At 40.2% G+C, this 21888-nt stretch overlaps 1 protein-coding gene across 1 annotated transcript in view; it reads left to right on the top strand.

The window, feature by feature from the left end:
• IGF2BP2 (insulin like growth factor 2 mRNA binding protein 2) overlaps positions 1–21888 on the top strand; it is a 281047-nt gene that overhangs the window by 229450 nt on the left and 29709 nt on the right. Inside the window, exons 5-10 of the mRNA XM_007935966.2 lie at positions 6069–6132; positions 8483–8755; positions 10602–10736; positions 13725–13847; positions 14407–14542; positions 17004–17123. Of these exons, the coding sequence (XP_007934157.1) occupies positions 6069–6132; positions 8483–8755; positions 10602–10736; positions 13725–13847; positions 14407–14542; positions 17004–17123 (851 nt within the window). The remainder of the gene's footprint in view (positions 1–6068; positions 6133–8482; positions 8756–10601; positions 10737–13724; positions 13848–14406; positions 14543–17003; positions 17124–21888) is intronic.

Raw genomic sequence — 21888 nt, 5'->3', positions numbered from 1 at the left:
GGGTTTGAACCGCCAGCCTTCTGGTTAGCAGTCAAGTGGCTTAGGCACTATGCTACCGGAGCTCCCATAATTCCTTATAGGCTGGGCCAATTCCAGGGAGAAATAGTAAATTCACATTCCTTTGAAACAAGATTCTTAGGGTGTCCATATGTATATCTAGGGATGAGAGAGAGTGGTATCTATATCTATGATTTATTCTTTCAAGGAATATGATTTTCAGGGTATTATTACCCATAAAGTGCTCGAGCATTAGACAAACACCGTCAGACTGGGAATAGCTTAATTCACTTGGGAATAATTGCATTTACTCTTCTGCTACTTCCTGTTCCTAAGAAAGCAGATCTCTGATGTCTTGGACTGAGCGTTTCTCAAGGAGTAGGGCTCCCACACCAGAATCCCCTAGAACGCTTGTTAAAATGCAGGCATCCTACGGCCCAGTAGACCTGAGTAAGACTCTAGGGGCAGGGCTCTTGAATTTGTGTTTTCAGCAAGCACCTGTGGGCACTCAGGTTTGAAAACCACTGTCTTAGGAACAGTGCTGTGTAAGTGCTGTGAAAACACCATCCTGCCACCCTCATTCTTACCATCTTCTAAATATGAAATGCTATGGTAAAAAAAAAAAAATTAAAAAGGTTTCTGAATCTGGTATCTTATATATCTCTTTAAAGAGTCCCAGAAAACTGTATTTTAAGCTCCTGATATGATAAGCAGGCATATGTGATTAAGACTGTTTTTGCTTGGCCTAGAAAACAGACTGACCTCAGCTACTTACTGACTGTGAGCCCATGGAAAAGTCACTTAACTGACTCAGTTTCCACATGTGTAAAACGGGAAGAATACTTTCTACCCTTCCTGTATCACTGAAGAGTTGTAGCGCCCAAAGAGAACATGTATAAGGTACTTGTGGACTATGGAGTGATCCATAATGTTAAGGAATTATTAAGGTTCACTTGAGAAAAATCAGAGAACCCCTTTCCCCATATGCAATCTGTTCTGTCTGCCAGTATAATTAATATAATCATTTTAAAGCAGTAATTATTCAGATGTTCTCCACCCCATGAATATTATAAATATTATTTTAATATTATTTCAATTGAATATTATATTCAGTTTCATACTGCTGCCTGCCTAAGCCCAAAGGTGAAGGGAAGGAGCTCAGAAAGAAGACATGATTTACAAGGATTCTATTTCTTGATTCTTGTTATTTCCTTCAACATAGAAAGGAAGACATTCTAATAGATTGGGTGTAGTAGATAAGATGACCTTGTAAAAGTTCCTAGCTAAGACCTTGTTATAAATGAAGGACAATTCTAGCAAAGGAGAAATATCTCAGGTCCCTGGGGCATTTTACATCTCCGAGGACACCTTTACCCTGGAGGCCACCCAGTTTCCAACTGCCTTCCAACTGTAGAAGTGTTGGGCTTTTATTTTGCTCTGTTTCATGGGTGATTCTAGATTCTGCAGGAAAACATTTTCAGTAGATTTTTAGGAACCTTTATAGAGCATTCATGTCCAGTGAAATAAATTATCTGAATGGAGCTCAGCTTATTCTAGAATCAAAGAACTGCTGGATTACCTGAAGATAAACATCTTTGAAGACAGGGAATATGATTAAGAAGTGAGAACAAAATCTGAAAATCCTAGTGGCTAGCTTTATTCAGGAGGTTCACTCTCAGCCCTTTCTGGGTATCTACAGCCTTATCTGTTAGTACTCCCTTCACTGCTTCGAGGCAGTATCTCTATGGAAGTAGATTGCCCAGCTTTCCTTCCGAGGAGTGGTTGGTGGGTTTGAACTACCAGCCTTATGGTTAGCAGTCAAATGCCTTAGGCACTATGCCACCAGAGCTCTCTCTGTAACTCTAGAGAGCAGCAAATACCTCTGTACTTTCTATATGTCAGCACCCAGAGAACAATTATGGGCCATAGATCCCCTGCTCTACACCAGGAGGATGTCTCTGGGGTGAGTGACTTAGAGAGCTGTATAAACACTCCCGGGCAAGGTCCAGGGCTGGGCTCAGCCTTTTATTACTGGCAGATCTCAAGGGCAGTTCCTTCCTGAGAATAATTCCACACCCCTCCTCCCTCAGGGCTGGAGCTCCTTTTGAAGTTATTGGACAAACAGTATTTAAATAATGGGTTTTAACCCTTTGGAAGGTCCCCAGCTCTCCTTGAGAATCTTATGGAAATTACAAGCTCTATCCCAGAAAAATTTACATGTCTTCAAATTTGAATCATTTAGGGGGTTCATAGAATTCCTGAAGCTTAAGCGTGAATCCCAACCTTGTAATGTTTTTATTATTACATCAAAAAGCAGTTTTATCATGGTTTTCTTGAATTAACTTCATGTTGTTCTTGACTTCAAGTCTCCCAGCAGCTTAAATATTCTAATGGGAGGATTTGATCTAGTCACTTTTACTTGTTTTGGGAAAATAAATATTTTTTATTTAAGTTTACTAACTTGGATTGAGAAAATTTTATCTTGCCCTTTGCAGTTATTTTTAGCTCTTGACTTGGGAAGAAGAGGCAAGCAATTATGAACCAAGATAAGCCAACTGACAAGAGTGATCCCTTACTAGCTAATCTTAGAGTTTGAGCATTCTTTCCTTTAGCCTAAAAACCAAACCCACTGCCATTGAGTCTATTCCAACCCTTTTTAGCACAGAGTACAACTGCCCTATAGTACTTCCAAGGCTCTAAATCTCTACGGAAGCAGATTGCCTCATCTTTCTCCCAGTTATGGCTAGTGGGTTTGAACTGCCAACCTTTTGTTAGCAGCCAAATGCTTTAGCCACTATACCACCAGAGTTCCTTCTTCTTTAGCCAAAACCGAAAACCAGACCCACTGCCACTGAGTTGATTCTGACTCATAGCAACCTCCATTAGGTTTCCAAGGCTGTAAATCTTTACAGAAGTAGATTGTCTCATCTTCCTCCCACAGAGCAGCAGGTGGGTTTGAAGTACCAGCCTTCTTGTTAACAGCCAAGTGCCTTACCCACTATGCCACCAGCGCTCCATTCCTTTAGCCAAGTGGGTTAGAATTGTCAGGTTGATTTATATATTATACATAGTTAACAAATTTAACTCATATAATCAAAGAGTACAAGGGAAACAAAATTTCAACCTTGTTAATGGATAAATCAAATTAAATTAAAACACCTTTCTTATTGGTGTATATATAATCTATTTGAAGGTATCCTGGAAGCTGAGTGGTTAAACACTCGGCTGTTAACTGAAAGATTGGCAGTTCAAACCCATCCAGTGGCTTTACAGGCAAAAGACTTGGCAATCTGCTTCTACAAAGATTGCAGCCAAGAACACCCTATGCAGTAGTTATACTGTGTCACATGGGGTCACTGTGAGTCAGAAATCAACTTGATGGCACCTAACAACAACTATTTGAAAATAAATGTAACCCATAGAAATTAAAACCCCACACATTGATATTGATATAATAAATTGATACAAACTTCTAGGAGAGCAATCTGAAAATAGGCATTAAAAACACCATGTTCTTTTTTTTTTTTTTTAATCGTTATTTGGGTGAAAATTAACAGCAAAATTCACTTTCCATACAGCAGTTTACATACACTTTGTCTCATGATATTGACTACAATTTACCACAATGCAAGCGCTCTGCTCCCACTTCCTCCTGATAGTTACCTCTTCCCGGTGTCCATTCCTCCATGCCCTCCTGCCCCCTGAGCTGTCTCCCTATGCATAAGCAGCCCTTCTTTCTCCCATGATTGTTCTCTCCAAGGAGTGTATCTACCTCAGGTAAATGTTCAGCTCATATGCCTGTCTTTTGTTTGGCTGGAAGCCATAGGTGTGGGTTCAATTCCAGACCTGAAGGGCAGCAAGGGGCCATAGTCTCAGTGGTTCACCAGGCTCTATCAGACCAGCAAACCTGGTCCCCCCTTTTTTTTTTTTCAAAATAATTTTGTGTTTTGTTCCACATTGTTCTCCCTCTCTATTCAGGATCTCCTACATAGATCGCCCTGCAAGTGGTTGACAGTGGTAGCAGGGCACCATCTAGTTCTTCTGTTCTCATAGTCATATAGGCTGAGGATCGTATGGCATACGCTAGGACTAATTGTTTCCAAGAATCTTTGGTTTTCTTCATTCTTCTTTGCTCTGGACGAGGAGAGACCCATCGTTGCATCTAGATGGCTGCTTGCAAGCTTTTAAGATACCAGTCACTACTCGCCAAAGTAGGAGGTGGAACAATGTTTTGTATTTTATTTTGTATTTTATGCCAATTGAGCTTTATGTCCCCTGTGACTATAATCCTGAGCCCACAGGTTCAACTACTCAGTCCCTCTCAGTAGCTGGTTGTGAACAAGAAGTGACTACAACCTTGTCCCTTGTCAGCTCTATTGTACACCTGGGAATTCAGATCATACAAATACACTTCTAGGACCATTGTCTGCCAACCCATGGTCTTGGATACACTCCCCGCTTCATAGACATACTTATTAGTTCAGCCTGTCCACACATTTATCCACCCATATACTCATGTTTGCCTTCACTGACAGCACAGCACTGTATGTACAAAAGGGTTCGTCTTTGTTGTCTTTACTTCCCATGTACCTCTGTCTGTCTTCCTCTTCCTCTTCCTCAGTGCCAGCATGTTGATCACTCACATTTGGTACATTGCCCTTCTCTTCACCCAAATCAATACTTATCTCTACCCTACCCTCCCACCCCTGGTAACCAACAAAGAAAATTTCCTTCCATAGATAAACCTTTCCTTGACTTTTATAATAATGGACTAATACAGTATTTGCCTTTCTGTGATTGACTTATTTCACTCAGCATAATGTCCTCCAAGTTCATCCATGTTACGCCATGTTTTGCAGATTCTACATGATTCTTTAGGATTGCATAGTATTCCATTGTACCAAAGTGTAGTTATCTGTTCCTCAGTTGATGGACACCTGGGTTATTTCCATCTTTTGACTATTGTAAATAGTGCTGTGATGAACATGGGTGTGCATATGTCTGTTCTTGTCATGGCTCTCACTTCTTTAGGATATATACCTAGTAATGGAATGGCTGGGTCAAATGGTATTTCTAATTTCAACTTTTTAAGGAATGGCCATGCTGCTTTCCACAGTGGTTGTACCATTTTACAGTCCCCCCAGCAATGTATGAGTGTCCCAATCTCTCCACATCCTCGCTAGCATTTGTTATTTTCTGTCTTGTTGAACTTTGCTACTAGTGCTGGAGCAAGATGGTATCTCATTGTTGTTTTGATTTCCATCTCTCTAATGGCTAATGATCATGAGCATTTTTTCATGTTTGTTGGCCGCCTGAATATCCTCCTTGGTGAAGTGTCTATTCATGTCTTCTGCCCATTTTATAATTGGGTTATTTGTCTTTTTTGTTATTGAGGTGTTGGAGTTTTCTATAAATTCTAGAGATAAATCCCTTGTCAGATATGTCATTGCCAAATATTTTTTCCCAATCTGTAGGTTCTCTTTTGACTCTTTTGGAGAAGTCTTTGGAAGCACATAAAAATTTAATTTTTAGAAGGTCCCATTCATCTAGTTGATCTTCTGCTCTTTGTGCATGTTGGGTTATGCTTGATAGTCTATTTATGCCATATACTAGGGCCTCTAAATTAATTTAAAATAACACAAAATCAAATGTTTGTAATAAAGGTGATTTTTGGCAACACTATTTGTAATAGCAAAATAGTAGGAACAACCCATTTGCCAATAGTTGGGGAATGGTTTGGTAAATCATTGTACATTTACTCAGTGAAATTTTATGCAGGCTTTAAAAATGAAGAATATAAAGAAAATGTACATATATATTTACACATACAAAATTGTTTATAATAAGTGAATAATGTATAAATGAGTTATAAATAATTGAAAACTGTAGCTCTGAGTTATTTATGTACTTGATCTATACATCCACGTGAATAGAGATCGGGTTGCAAATAACTATAGAGTTTGGGTGATGAATTTTTTGTTCATTTTTCTCTAGAGTTAGTCTGTTTACATTGAGCCAGAGGGGGGACAACATTTTTTTCTTATGACAACGTAGTTTTTGCTTCTTCCTAGTCAACACAGACACAGAAACTGCAGTTGTCAATGTCACATATGCAACAAGAGAAGAAGCAAAAACGTAAGTGGATTTGTATTTGTTTCCTTTTAAATTATTTACTTTTTGTCTTTGAATTCCATTGAGGCTTATATTTACAGACATTACTGAAAAGTTGCAAATCTTTGACACCTAGAGCTCCAGGACATTTATACCGAGATATGTGCTTATTGATTATACAGAGACTTTACCTGGGTGCTAAGAAGAGTTAACACACTCAGCTGCTAACTGAAAGGTTAGAGATTCAAGTCAACCCAAGGCATCTTGGAAGAAAGGCCTGGTGATCTACTTCTGAAAAATCAGCCATTGAAAACCCTGTGGAGCACAGTTCTACTCTGATACATATGGGTCACCATGAGTCAGAATAGATTCCATGGCAACTGGTTTAATTGATTTGGTCAGGAATAGAGAACACCAGCTCTGTGACATGATGTCCCCTAGATTCAACTTTGCCAGCCATTTGGACCACTTTTACCTGGAGCTTCCTCTGTGCATTGAGAGGAAGAAGTATTAGCCCATTTCTCCCCATACTTGTTGAATAGATACTAAAACATCAGTTTTTCCTCTATATAATGTTACAAGGGGGTCCACTTCAGCAACACCACTGTAGGAAGAATTATCTGGGACCATTGATCAGAGAGCACCTGGCTTTGGTTTTTTCCCTTTCCTACCTCCATTCTCTTCCCAGTCCCCTTGGCTACATTGCTTCAGTGATAGTTTAAAACTTAGCTATTAACAGACTAAGGATTGAGGGTGGTTTTTTGTTTTAGTTTGGTTTGCGTTTTATTTTGTTGTTGTTAAAAAAACAAGTTCCTTTTTGTAGGAGCTCTTGGAAGTGTCTGTCAGATCATTGTAACTAGAATCATGGTCATATATGGTCATGCTTTATAGATGTGGTTATAACCCCAATATTGTAGTTTTATTGATTTTTTTCATGTTTCAACACACATGATGACACATTTAACCCTTTCCTATACCACTAGTTTTCAAGAAGCTAATTATGCATTGAAGAAGCCAGTAGTTCATTTGCTGTTAATTTTTGCACAGGTATGTGAGTAGGAGATAGGTTGACACTTCACCTTTTACGATCTCTGTACATGATATCATTCTCTTACCTTTATTGAATTCAGAAGGTGCTGCTCTGTAATCAATTCACAAACTCTAAACATCTACCCAATAAAACTGGGTTAATGCTGCCAAAAACTTGTGAGGGGATATGTCCCAATTCACGTATAATTTTTAAAATATAGTAGTAAAGATATAAATTATCCCCTATCAAGTTGATTGATTATAAAATAATGATGCTCTGTGCTTTTGAGGATTCAAGGAAATGAGTGTTCTCCTGTACTGTGCTGGTACTGACATGGTGAGACCTTTCCAGAGGGCCATAATCTTTGACTATCCAGTTCCACTAGGAATTCATCCTGTGTGCAGTTGTCATTGCAAAGATCCATGACAAATATGTATGTAGTAGTAAAAGATTGGACATAGCATGGATATCTAACAATAGAAGACCAGTTACAAAACTTATGGTAAACCAAATAGAATGTTAAACAGCCATTAAATTTTTTATTGTATTATATTTAATGGCATGGAAAAATGCTTAGAGCATTAAGTTTTTAAAAAAGGTTAAAAAATACTATGTATAATATTCATCCAGTTTTATAAATAATGTGTTTATATATAAGAAAGACAGGAAAAGATTAGGATTAGGATGATTTTTTTTCTTATTTGTGTTTATCTCTTCCTTTCAATAGTGAAATGTATTATGATTAAAATGAGAAAAAGAAGGGATCATAATTTATGATTTTTGGTTTTTTTCCTTTTTTTGACTATTGTGTTTTAGGTGAAAATTTACACAGCAAATTAGATTCCTGTTCAACAATTTTTTACATATACTGCTCTGTGACATTGGTTACAATCCCTGTAATATGTCAGCACTCTCATCATGTCCACCTGCCCTGTTTCCACCCATCCAGTTTTTCTACCCCTCCTTGCCTTCTCATCTTTGCTTTTGTGTAAATATCGACTGGTTGGTCTTACACAGTTGACTGTTTAAAGGAGCACATTCCTCACAAGTATGATGGGTTTTTGATGATAGGGGAGTACTGTTTTGAGTTGTGAAAAACAACAGAATCCAACAGAATACAAATCAAGGCTGCCTGTGCCTATCATTGTGACTGCTTGTTTAATTGCTTACAGCAAGCTCTGACGGAGCAGAGATGGGGCCTGTCTTGCTCACCATGGTATCCTCAGTGGTTGGCAGAACACCCAGGCACTTTGTAAACTAAAGTGAATGAACCAGTCAGTCAACTGAGAGGGTCTTCTGTGATGTTGTCTCTAACAAAGCTCTCTTGGTCATGCTGCATTTCAGAGCCATCGAGAAGCTAAGCGGGCATCAGTTTGAGAACTACTCCTTCAAGATTTCCTACATCCCGGATGAAGAGGTGAGCTCCCCTTCGCCCCCTCAGCGAGCCCAGCGTGGGGACCACTCTTCCCGGGAGCAAGGCCACGCCCCTGGGGGCTCTTCTCAGGCCAGACAGATTGATTTCCCGCTGCGGATCCTGGTCCCCACCCAGTTTGTTGGTGCCATCATCGGAAAGGAGGGCTTGACCATAAAGAACATCACTAAGCAGACCCAGTCCCGGTACGTGCCTCCGGGGCTTCCTTTGCTTCCTTCTGAGGGGACCCCCGCGTGCTGGTGGGCCAGCCACATCAGGTGCTATCGCTTGCATCAGCAGAGGGAGGCTGTGCTGTATGGGATAGTGACTTCCTTACACAGGACTAACAGACTAACATAAAGCTGGGGCACTGAAGAGCTTTCGTGGTAATGGCCTAAAAGTCATACTCTGAAAATCTAGAAGTTCTATAAAAGAGAGTACTAATGGTCTCACAGTCAACAGTTGTTCCCATAAGCTAACTAATGCTTGTGAATGCATCCCAGGCTATTTCTAAAACAACCAATATATGGGATCCTAGAACCCACTCATCTCAGCTCTTACCTCTTCTGAATCAAAGCTGAGAATGGTATTCATTCCTTGAGACAACCAAGGTAGTCTCACAAATAGCTACATAAAAGAAGTGGATTCATCACAACTATGTTGAGCAAGAAATAAAGTGTGTTGCTTCTCTGTTTAGTTTTATGTGTGTTTAAGGAGACTAACCTGGAAGTAAGAATTATAGTGGATAAAATGATTTGTTGAACTGTTCATTTGTATATATTCATAAGCCCATCATAAACATGGTGTAATGAAGAAAGCACAAGATTTGAAAATGTAGACCCAAGTTCAAGGTCTACTACTTAATGGCTATATGAGCTTGGAAAAAATTTAACCTCTGAGCATCCGTGACTTCTTCTGAAAAAGGGAGGTTTGCTACCTGTTTTGCTAGGATTATTCTGAGAATTAGTTCAATTGGGCAGGTTGAATAAAATAATTAATATGAAAGGGCTTCATCTGCAAAACAATAAATTACTGGCAAATACTAGTTATTTACATGTGCCTAGAATATTTTATTCAGGTTGTTCATTGAGTGTCTTATAATCTAAAAGGGAATGTGCTAGTTTCTTCAAAGTGTCTGTGTTAGCCCCAGATAGCTGATATTTACATGGGTGTGTCCCATGCCTGAGTTCATAATTATAGACGTAAAAAGATGAGAGTGTAATAGAGAGCAGAGAAGGGAAGGGCTATCTCAAGTTGCCCTTCCTTTCTTTCTGAGTTCTATTCACTGGAAAATTGACTTTTCTTTCTTTATAGCATTTTGTTCCAAAAATTGTTTAAGGTGAATTTTAAAATACAAGTTTTAAGTACAAGTAATATTCATTCTCAAAGTCCATATTGAAAAGGGATATAATCACTTATGTACTTTTGAAAGTTAACAAAAACAAGTAGGGCCACAACTACCCAAATAAGCCTGATAAAGTCATCAAAGTGTTTGAGCCATCAGTTTTAAGAGCCTAGAGGAGGGCAGGCTGCCAGTGGAAAGGAAACCAGAAACTTAAGAGAGGCAGGGAAGAGAGTTTGCCTCTGCTTTCTAGCCACACCCAGATATAGAAAGCTTGCTTGAATTTGGTGTTTGGATTTGGAGTAACATATGGCTTTTGAAAGATGCAGTCAGTTCAGAGACTGGACCTAAGCCAACATGCATTATTAGTCTTCTCACTTTACCCTTTGCTTCTGTGATCATTGGAAAGGCCATACAAAATACTTCATTTACCAAACTGGCTTCATTACCAAGTTGGCTTGGTGCCTTTGTCCCACAGCATTCCAGTAAGAACCATTCCCTTCTAAATGGAGCTGTGAAGAATTAAAGTTTGGCATAAGACGCCCTGCACTGCTTGCTGTCCTCTCAGAGAATGGTATTATTGGTTATGAACATGCGAGCAACACTTCCTTGTCTGTCTGTGTCCTTGGCTGTCCTTAGTGCCTCGCTTTCTTGGGACTAGAGTCCTGTCTGAGGTGGCATGCTTATGGCTCCTGATTCTTTTCCTACAGGGTAGACATCCATAGAAAGGAGAACTCTGGGGCTGCAGAGAAGCCTGTCACCATCCATGCCACCCCAGAGGGGACCTCAGAAGCATGCCGCATGATTCTTGAAATCATGCAGAAAGAGGCTGATGAGACCAAACTGTAAGTTTCTGTGCAAGGCCTCCAGATCACTCAGCAGAGATTAAGAGTAGGTTCTTACTCATTTAACCCAAGAACATTTTTAAAAACTATGAATCAATTATTCAGTATAGAGGGCAGAGGAAGGACAATTTTTAAGAAGAATACAGTGGGAAATTGATCTTTTACATTTACAATTTGTTTTCTGCACTTGTATGTTTCTCGTAGGAATGTTTAGACCCATGCTGTCCTTAAAACTTTCTGTGATGATGGAAATGTTCTGTGTCTGTGCTGTTCAATGCAGGAGCCACTAACCACACGTTGCTACTGAGAACTGGAAATGTGACTAGTGCAATTGAACAGCTGAGGTTTTTATGTAATTTTGTTGTTAGTTGCTGTGGAGTCAGTTCTGACTCATGGCAACCTGTTGTATGCAGAGTAGAACTACTCCATGGGATTTTCAAGGCAGTAACCTTTCAGAAGCAGATCGCCAGGCCTTATTTCCAAGATACTTCTGGGTGTGTTTGAGCCACCAACCTTTTGGTTAGTAGTCCAGCACTTAACTTAACCATTGTGCCATCCAAAGAATGCTTATTTAATTTTAATTAATGCAAATTTACATTATCTTATGTGGCTAATGGCTACCATATTGGACAGTGCAGATATGAAAAGTACATTGCCATCAGAATCATTTACTATTCCAGAGAAAGTTTTTGCCACTGTGCTTCTAAACCACTTGCACTCTGAAAATTGAGTCACATTTCCTTGAGTAGTAGAAACTAGTTTCCAACTGACCACTTGACTCTTCTTCCTTTTTTTTTCCCCTTCTTTCTCTCTCTTCTTTCCTTTCATGAAATATTTCCTAGGATTCCACAGCTTAACAAGTACTATGCTAATTATAATGCTAAATACAGTTCTTACTAAACAGATTGAGTATAATATTTTAAAAATGGTAATGGAATAGAGAATACAATAAAAAGGCCCTATGTCAGTTTGGCAAAATCTGTTTGTGGTCCATGGTGGCAGTTTTCTAGGGAAGCAGTGAGAGGTGAATCAAATATAAAACTAATTTGGTGAATAATGTCAAATAAGAGCATTCCAAAGCCAAGAAGGTGGAAATAGTCCTTGTTCTGGTTACCTAGAGCTGCTCTGACAAGAATATACCACAAATGGGATGGCCTTAACAAACAGGAGTTTATTCTTACAATTTGGAAGCTTTAAGTCCAAGTTCAAAGTGCCAGGGTCTAGGGGCTGGGTGAAAGCCCCTCAACATTGGGTTGCAGCTCTACCTCCTGCTCCCAGCCCACTGAAGCTAGAGACTTCTCTTCACTCAGATAGCTGCTGGCTGCTGAGGCTGTCAAGCCCAAGGCAAGTAAAAAGGCACAGTCCCAATGTTACCAAACCATACAGCAGGCCATTAATTCAAGTCCATTGTAAGTCCAAGGTCAGCAGAGCATGGCAGGCTGCTGAACAACGACATGGCTACATGCAGGGTCCAAGCGTGCCATAGGCTAGAGACCGTTCCCCAAGGCTTCTCCTTATATGCAGGAAGCAGACCACATTCCAAAGGTAGCTACTCAGCTGCTCATAGTAGATTCCACCATGGAGTTGATTACCAGTCTCATCATGGGGAATACTACATCCAGCTGCCCAGCCACTCAACCAGGCCTAGCCAGGTTGACATACAAACATAACCACTACAGTCCTTAAAAAAAAAACATTGCAAATCTATTCTTAGATTTCAGAAAGAACTCTAACCTTTCTCTTGTGAATGATTTCCTCTACTTTGGGCTTTTCAAATCCCCCAAATGCCATGGCTTAATTTGAGGAAGCCCTTTTCTCATTCCAGTTCTTGAGAACTTTATAATTAACACCATCCTTGGTCCTTCTGCCTAAGTGCAAACAGCTTACACTATTGTAAATACTCAAACAGACTAATAGATAAGTTGGTTTTTAAATGTTCATGTAGATCCAATAGAAAGTTTGGGTATCTTTGAAATAGATTTTTCTAAGCCCTAACCCTATGGTCCCTGTGATGAAGATTGAGGTTACAACTATAATAAGACCTGGTCCCTGCATTTATGGAGCTTACACTGTGGAAGATATATCCATTTTTAAAAAAACAAAAAAAAGTTGCAGCAATAAATAATTAAGTACAGCTATGAGAAGTGCTACAATGGAAAAATATGGTGTCCAGTGACTGTACTGCAAGTTTATAGGGGGACAGGAGGGAACTTGTATATTTCAGAAAAGGCTTTCCTGTATTAAGTGACATTTAAGCAAGACCTGAGTGAGTAGGAGGTAAAGAGAAGAAGAAGGATCTGGGAAACCTAAATTTTCTTTTTATTCATTTACCAAACATTTATTGAGCACCACCTATGTGCCAGGCCCTGTTCTATGCCCTAGGAAATTAGCTGTGAACAGAGCCAACAAAAATCTCTGCCCTCTTAGTAGTTCTATTCTAATGGAGTTTCTTCAAGCATCTTGTTTATTTTGAGGCAACAGTAATGAATCAGTTAGATGCTTTGGGTCTCAAGCAACAGTAAACACAGAAGTGACTTAAACAGTAAGAAACCATTATTATGTCACCTAACATGTCCTGAGCTGGAGTGGTTCCAAGGTTGATTGACTCCTGGGCTCCAAGACCCAGGATTTTTCTGTCTTTCTGCTTTACCAGCCTCAGGATGCCTGATAGCTACAGCAATTTCAAACACTGTGTCCCTACTCAAAAATTTTCAGAAGTTGAAAGAGGGTTTGTCACCTTCATGTTTACCCTTTGTTTTAAAACGAGGAGAAGCTTTCTGAAGTCACCCAACAGACTTATCATATCTTATTGGCCAGATCTGCATCTTGGACTCGCTTCCTGTCAGTCATTAGCAAGAGAGAATGACCCTGATTTGGTTTATAATAAAAAATTCATGAGCTTCAGTTAAGTAAGAAGACAGGATAATGGCTCTTGAGAAGAATTACTGTGCCCACCTTAAGTGTTAAATTGTTTGTTTTTTTTTTTAGAGCAGAAGAGATTCCTCTGAAAATCTTGGCCCACAATGGCTTGGTTGGAAGACTTATTGGAAAAGAAGGGAGAAACTTGAAGAAAATAGAACATGAGACAGGGACCAAGATAACAATTTCATCGTAAGCCACACATTCAGACTAATTGTGCCAATAAATGTAGAATCTTAGCATTTCTGTATACCTAACGTCTTAATCAGGAGCTCTGGTAGCATAGTGCCTAAGGCACTTGACTGCTAACCAGAAGGCTGGCGGTTCAAACCCACCAGCCACTCCTCGGAAGGAAGATTGGGCAATCTACTTCCGTAGTGATACTGCCTTGGAAACCGAAGGAGGGGTCGCTATGAGTCATGTCTGATTCGATGGCAAACAACAACAACCACCACAAACGTCTTAATCTGCTTTTCCCTAAAATGGGTAACATAATCATAAATGATGTAGTTATTTCCAACACTATCAAGAACAAATACATAAATACTTACCAGTCAGACATTTTCCACTATGGATATGATCTAAGTAACTAGAAAAATTTCAGATAAAAAGGTAGATATTCTATACCACAGTGTGTTGTGAGAGAATCCAGACTTCTCCCCACCTCTTCCACCAAGACTTGTTTGTGATCTTTCTGGAATTTTATTTTCCTTTTGAAGAAAGAAATGTTTTTCTTTTTCCCATTGGCCAGCTTGCAGGATTTGAGCATATATAACCCTGAAAGAACCATCACTGTGAAGGGCACAGTCGAGGCCTGTGCCAATGCCGAAATAGAGATTATGAAGAAACTGCGTGAAGCCTTTGAAAATGATATGCTGGCCGTTAATGTAAGTGCTTTCTTCCCCAGTGGTCTTCAGAGGTGTTTCCAGACAGTGCTCAAGCTTCTCTAGGAATAATTGCCATTCAGCTAGTGAGGGAAGATCCTTAGAATAGATGTGCAGAATTACCCTTGGCTTTGTGGAGTTAAGGACATTAACGCAGTCAGGAAACCAACGAGTAAATTGTGATCAATGTCCTGGACAAAACATTATGCAGCTATGAAAAATGAATCATGTTGAACATCTGAAAAATGAGGAAATGCTTATGATACAATGTTAAGAAGAACAATATATAAAAGCATTATGTAACCAAGGTTATAGTTATATAAAATAAGTGGACTGGAAAGCTGCATACAAAAATAAAATAGCTATTGTGTTAGAAAAGTGGAATTTTCTTTCTACTTTCCAAACTTTCTATAAAGTTGTGATGTTTCTTTTATAATACTGTCCTGTGACTTTTTTAATTTTAAAAATATGTTATTCTTAAATTAACTTCTGATTTTCCTCTCTTGTTTTGCTGATTTGTACTTTTAGATTGCCCAATACATGTTGCCAACCACCTGATCTCTCTCCAGCACTTCTAGTAGACTGATTTGGGTTTGTCCTTCCTGTTATTGCTGCCTAGTCTCTGCTTTATAAGGGAGAAACACCAGCCTGGCATTCAAAAATCTTAAAAACATTTGTCCATCAGCAAAGCTAAGTTCAGCCCGGAGGAGTAAATTTTTTTTTATTATAATGATTTTCTAACATACACAAAAGTAGAAAGGATACTACATATCCTGATATGTCCTGATATACCCATGATCTAGTTTCAACAATTATCAACTCCTGGCCTAATTTGTTTCATCTGAACACTCATCCACATCTCCATTCCCCTTGGATGTGACCTTGAAGCAAATCCCAGACCTGGTAACATTGCATAAATTTTGACCAAGGAATAAAAATTGACCACGAGCTGGTATGTAAGCTAAACCTTAGCTCCCTCGCTGTAGCACTGTCCACAGTATCTTCCTACTCAGGTCAGTGCTCTTCCCCCACCTCACCCAGCCCCGCCTCCACAGCCCACAGCCCATGATAATCATGGGCAAGATGGGAGATAGAAGAGGAGACTGCAGTATGATGACTCCACCCACTCATTTGGGTATTTTTATCTGTGGAGGTATCATTCAGTGATCCATCTTATTTTCCTCTTGTGGGCTCTTGACATCTTGATACATATCTCTTTCTATGAACTCCGAGAAAGCTACAAAGGGGTGTGTATGCTCCAGACATCTTTATTTGCCCATATCAATTGGATTTGTTCATGTCTGTACCAGAGTCATGCATTGACAGATGAATAACGACATGACCGTATCCTGTATCTCAAATAGGATAAAGGTGAAGGATCCTAGTTGTACTTTTACAAATGTTCTAAAAGAATGCTAGTTATAGAGTAACCCTGTATACAGATTTACAAAAAGAAAATGTTAGAGAGCTGCTTAGTGTTCACAAAAACAGAGTTGGGGGCAAGTTGGACACAGGCCGTAGTGAAGGTTCTGACTGCATCACTCTGCCTCTCAGGAGCTGTGTACCTAAAACTCATCCAGTCTCTGTGAGCAGGCCCATGTGTAAATGTCAAATAAGCACACGAGAGATTATCTCGAAGCCAAAGTTTGTGAACCATCCAGAACATGGATAATGGTATTTCACATATGTGGTATCTTAGAGAAGTGTCTGATCTTTCCATGGATAGAGTTAGAAATAACTATTAGTTTAATTTGTTTTCAACTTATTTATTCAACAAATATTTGTTGAGTACTTACTATGTGTACCAGGCACTGAGAGCATAGCTCTAAGTAAGACAATCTCTGCCCACAAGGAAATTGTGTTCTAAAAGGGAAAGAGAATTAAACAGGCAACCCACATATATGCGATGAGTGCCAATTTGAGAAAACATGGGAATTTTAGGAGAGCAGGAAAGGGCCCTTGAGCAGAGACCTCTGAGATGAGAGAAAGCCTTCTAGGTGAAGCAACACTTAAGCTCAGGTAAAATCCACAGGGTACTTAGCCAAGTAAGGAAGAAGAGCAGTGCATTTCTTGCAGTGTAGATGATATGGGTAGGATCCCAGAGGTGGGAGGGTATGTGGGGTATTTAGAGAAAAAGAGTGGGCAGAGTGGGGATGAGGCGTTCTCAAGAGATGGACTGGTGAGGTGGTCCAGATCCCCCAGGAAGAGCCTTGTTTGCCATGTTAAGATGTGTAGACTTTACCGAGGTTGGCAGAGAACCTCTGAGGAAACACCAAGATCAGGCTGAGGTTTTGAGAGCCACTAAGCACCAAAGGGGAAGGGGAAGGGGAAGGGGTGGGCCATGGAGCCAGGCGAGACTGACTAGAAGACGATGGTGCTGTCCTGACGAGATGAAGCTGACCCAGGCAAACTGGAGTCTCTCTGGTCTCCTCCCCTCATCTTTTTTCTGCATTTCTGTTTCCAGCAACAAGCCAATCTGATCCCAGGGTTGAACCTCAGTGCACTTGGCATCTTTTCAACAGGATTGTCTGTGCTGCCTCCACCAGCAGGGCCCCGCGGAGCTCCGCCTTACCACCCCTTCGCTGTAAGTAGCTCAGTATTCAGAGGTTTGCTCATGCTCTGAGCGTCTCCAGGGAGAAGCGTTACTCTCTTCTGTTGAACTGGAGCTAAGGCTTTAATTTGTAGACCATGCTCTTGAGTGGTTGTAGAATGAAGCCAGCATTCCTTAGGACTTCCTCCTAATGGGCAGATTAATATTATTAAACCAGCCTCTGAAATAGGTGCTCTTAAACATAACCAAATGGTTATGACTCATAGCGACCCCTCCTTGGGTTTCTGAGGCGGTGTCTCTACAGAAGTAGATTGCCCAGTTTTACTTCTGAGGAATGGCTGGTGGATTTGAACTACCAGCCTTCTGGTTAGCAGTCAAATGCCTTAGGCACTACGCCAGAGCTCCCCTTAAACATCTGATATCTGGTATATGTCATACCTAGGAATGGAAGAAGCAACTAGCAAATTCATTAACTAGAAGCCTATTTATTGTGAGAGGGGGGAAAAAAAAGCATCAATTAAGAACCTGTGCCTTTGTGAGTATTGGTCATTTATTACAATACTAGGGAACCTAGTGGTCCTTGGGATATACGCAATTTCCACATAATGTCTACAATTCATATGTGCATTTTAATAATAGACAGTTTTAAAAGGAATATGCATTGTATATAAACACCTAGCACAATGCCTGGCATTTAATAGCTCCTCAGTAAGTGTTGTTTGAATCGCAACTAACAACAAAAGAGAAATAAGACTTTTAAAAGTTGTTGCTCCCATGCACAAGCATTATACAAGATCAGTACATTACCAAATTTGGGTCCAGAATACTTGACAGCTCTTTTTCATTCCTAATTCTTCTCCACACATACTACTTATTTTTAACCCCCCACCCCCAAAAACCCCAACTGCTATTAAGTCAATTCTGACTCAAAGTGACCCTATAAGACAGAGTAGAACTGCCCCATAGGGTTTCCAAGACTATAAATCTTTACAGAAGAAGATTGTTTCATCTTTATCCTACAGAGCAGCTGGTGGGTTTGAACCATTTGGTGAGCAGTTTAACAACTGCACCACCAGAGTCCTTTGCTTATTTTTAAGCAAACTTTTTCCCCAATGTTTATACCATTTAGATGGGAGGAGTCAGGTGAATGAACATTACCTTTGCCTGTCCTTTCTTTTGAGAGGTAGTCTCTGGTGCAAGTACTACATTTTGTGAATTCCCAGTTGCGCTCTGGGTTGTCTGTAGAGAGGCAGGGTAGACCCACTGTACTATTCTGTCTATAGAATAGAGACAATAATTAGCTAGCACCCACAGATGTAGTCATCAGTACATACTCATTCTGCAGTCTTACTCATATACAGCTCTTCCAAGTCAATTCTAAATCTCTCCATTTCTTTAGAGTTATATTCAGTTTCCTTTAAACTAAAGGACAGTCACAACACTGAGTGTGTAACAGAGGAAGCTGGAGATGTGAAGGGAGGGATTGTGGCAGCTGTTATAGTCACTTGGCTGCTCTGAGGAGCTAGAACTGCTATGAGAAGTGCATGTCCCCATGTCTCTGCTCTAAAACCAGAGACTGGCCCAACTCAGTATAAGTAAATGGCACTGAGACACCTCTCATTTCTTGGAAATGAGGCTGTACACACCACCCTATACAAGATAACCTCAAAACTCAGGCCACCCTCTCAACCTAGATAACATGAAGTTGTTGTTGTTGTTGGGTGTTGTCAGTTCTGACTCACAGTAACCCCATGTGATGGTAGAACTGCCCCACAGGGTCGTCTTTACTGAACAGATTGCCAGGTCTTTTTCCTGCAGAGTTGCAGGGTGAGTTTGAACCACCAGCCTTTCAGTTTGCAGTGAACACTTAACCATTTGCACCACCAGGTCTCTTTTAATGTCAACTAGAGAGGCAGGGAGCATAATAAAATAGACCACTTACAAAATTTATCACCTAAAATAGAGGTCAGCCAACTACAGCCGTAGAGCCAAATCCCCTCTACTACCTATGTAAATAAAAATTTTGTTGAAGCACTGCCACACCAATTATTAACATATTGTTTATTTTTGCTTTCCAGCTGCGATGTCAGAGTTGAGTAGATATGATAGAGACAATGTAACCCAGAAAGCCTCATATATTTATGTTTTGCACTTTACAGAAAAAGTGTGCTGATTCCTGATCTAAAACAAGAGGAAAAGTTTTCATGTGTTAGCAAAATATTTTCTAAACTTGAAAATGGGTTTCTCCAGTTGGAAACCTTGCACCTGAGCTTTCTATGAAAATAACAGAATAACCATTTTACTGACATGTAGTTCTTGTACTTTATAAGATAATGGGTCTTGGCTCAGATGTCACCCCCTCCAGGAGCCTTCTTATAACAACCCAGCTGAAACAGCCATCCCACTTCTCACCTCTGCAGCTATCCTTCCTCATATCATCCTGTTCTTTCTTCCACAACTTCCCTCTGAAATTATCTTTAGTGTCGGCCTCCCCAGTTGTTAGGAATTGACTCTTGTGTCCCCCTAAAATAGGTGTTGGAATCCTCACCCCTATACCTGTGTATGCAATCCCGTTTGGAAATAGGGGTTTCTTTGTTATATTAAACAGACCATATCCACTGTTAGGTGTGTTTTAAGCCATCCCTGGTTGGGGTTTTTTTTGTTTGTTTTTTATTTGGATGCAGTTTTACCAAGCAGTTTCATTTTACACTCAACAGTTCGTACACATTTTATTTCATGGCACCAATTATAATGCCCACAGTGAAACAGCTCTTCTCCCACCTCCTCCCTGTGGTTATCCTTCCCTGTGTCCTGCTTATCTATGCATTCTTGTCTGTCTAGGTTTCCCCCTATGCAAATACTGCCCTTCCTTTCTCACAGTTGACTGTTCTAAGGAGTGCATCTCCCTGATGTAGTTGTTCTGCTCATAGACCTGTCTGTTGTTTTGCTGAGAACTAACCCCACAAGAGTGAGTCCAATTCTAGGGTGACATGGGGCCATAGTTTCAGGGATTTTACCAGTCTCTATCCAGCCAGTAATTTTTGTCTTTTTTTTTTTTTTTTTTTTTAATTGTGATCTGGGTGAAAATTTACAGAGCAAATTCACTTTCCATACTGCAGTTCATATACACTTTGTCTCATGACATTGACCATAATTCACCACAGTACAACAGCTCCCCTCCCACTTCCTCCTGACAGTCACCTCTTCTCTTTATCCATCCTTCCATGTACTCCTGCCCCCTGAGCTGTCTCCCTATACATACACAGCCTTCTTTCTCCCATGATTGTTCTCTCCAAGGAGTGTATCTAATTCAGGTAAATGTTCAACTCCTATGCCTGTCTTTTGTTTGGCTGGAAGCCACAGCTGTGGGTTCACTTCCAGACCTAAAGGGCAGCTAGGGGCCATAGTCTCAGGGGTTCCACCAGGCTCTATCAGACCAGCTAACCTGGTCCCCCCCCCCTTTTTTTTTCAAATGATTTTGAATTTTGTTCCATATTGATCTTCCTCTCTATCCAAGATCTCCTACATAGATCCCTCTCTGAGTGGTTGACAGTGATAGTCAGACACCATCTAGTTCTTCTGGTCTCATAGTTGTATAGGCTGAGGATCACATGGTGTACCAGTCGCTAGGACTAGTTGTTTCCATGCATCTTTGGTTTTCTTCATTCTTCTTTGCTCTGGACAAGGAGAGCCCCATCATTGCATCTACATGGCTGCTTGCAAGCTTTTAAGATCCCAGTTGCTACTCACTAAAGTAGGAGGTGGAACAATGTTTTGTAATTCTTGTTATTTTTATGTTTCTGAATCTTTTAACTCTTTTTTTTCTCCCAGTCTCTGCAGGATCTCCAATTCTGATCCCTTTCTGGGTGGTTGGCATTGGTAGCTAAGCACCATATAGTTCTTCTGGTCTCAGGGTTGTATAGGCTGAGGTTCCTGTGGTCCATTAGTCCCTTGGACTAATTGTTGCCACATGGCTTTGATTTTCTTCACCCATCTTTACTCTGAACAAGGAGAGACCAATAGTTGCATTTTAGATGGCCACTCATAAGCTTTGAAAACCCATGTTACTACTTAATGTAGGATGTAGAACAATATTTTTGTGTACTATATTATGCCAGTTGAGCTTGATGTCCTCTGGGACCGTGGTCTTGAGCCCACAGTCCCAGTGACTCACTTCTGAGATACAAAAAAAAAAAAAAAACAGGCACAGAAGTGAAGAAGCACAGATGGCGGAAGATAAAGGACAGACCATATGAAGACTGCCAGGGAACTGAGGAAAAGAAGGTCAAAAGAGAGTAAGACCTTCCCTTAGAGCCAAAAGAGAACCTTTCCCTAGAGCCAGTGTGCGGATTTTGGACTTTTAGCCTCCTAAATGTGAGAAAATAATTTTCTGTTTATTAAAGCTACCCACTTTTGGTGTTTGTGTTCATGCATCTAAGAAACTAAGATACCAGTGGAATGGGGGTTCCATGACAGCAATGACCTTTTCTCTCTTCACTCTGCCTCCAGGATCTAGAACAGTACTTGGCCCATAAAGGATATGGAAATATCCTTTGGATATATATGAATGAACAATTGAATGAACCCTTACAGTAATATCATAAGATGTAGTTATTATTTTAGTTAGTTTGTGGATAAGACTCAAAAAAGTTAAATTATTACAACTAGTAGAGTTTGTGATTCAGACTCAGATCTCCTAATTCTAAAACGAAGGAGCTCTGGTAGCATAGTGGCTAAGACACTTGCCTGCTAACCAGACGGCTGGCAGTTCAAACCCACCAGCCACTCCTCGGAAGGA

The sequence above is a fragment of the Orycteropus afer genome, unplaced genomic scaffold (assembly GCF_000298275.1).
Source record: "Orycteropus afer afer isolate SDZICR_OR568_19922 unplaced genomic scaffold, OryAfe1.0 scaffold00032, whole genome shotgun sequence".
Taxonomy (NCBI): domain Eukaryota; kingdom Metazoa; phylum Chordata; class Mammalia; order Tubulidentata; family Orycteropodidae; genus Orycteropus; species Orycteropus afer.
Note: the sequence above shows the minus strand (reverse complement) of the source record. Positions and strands in the feature narration are given on the sequence as shown.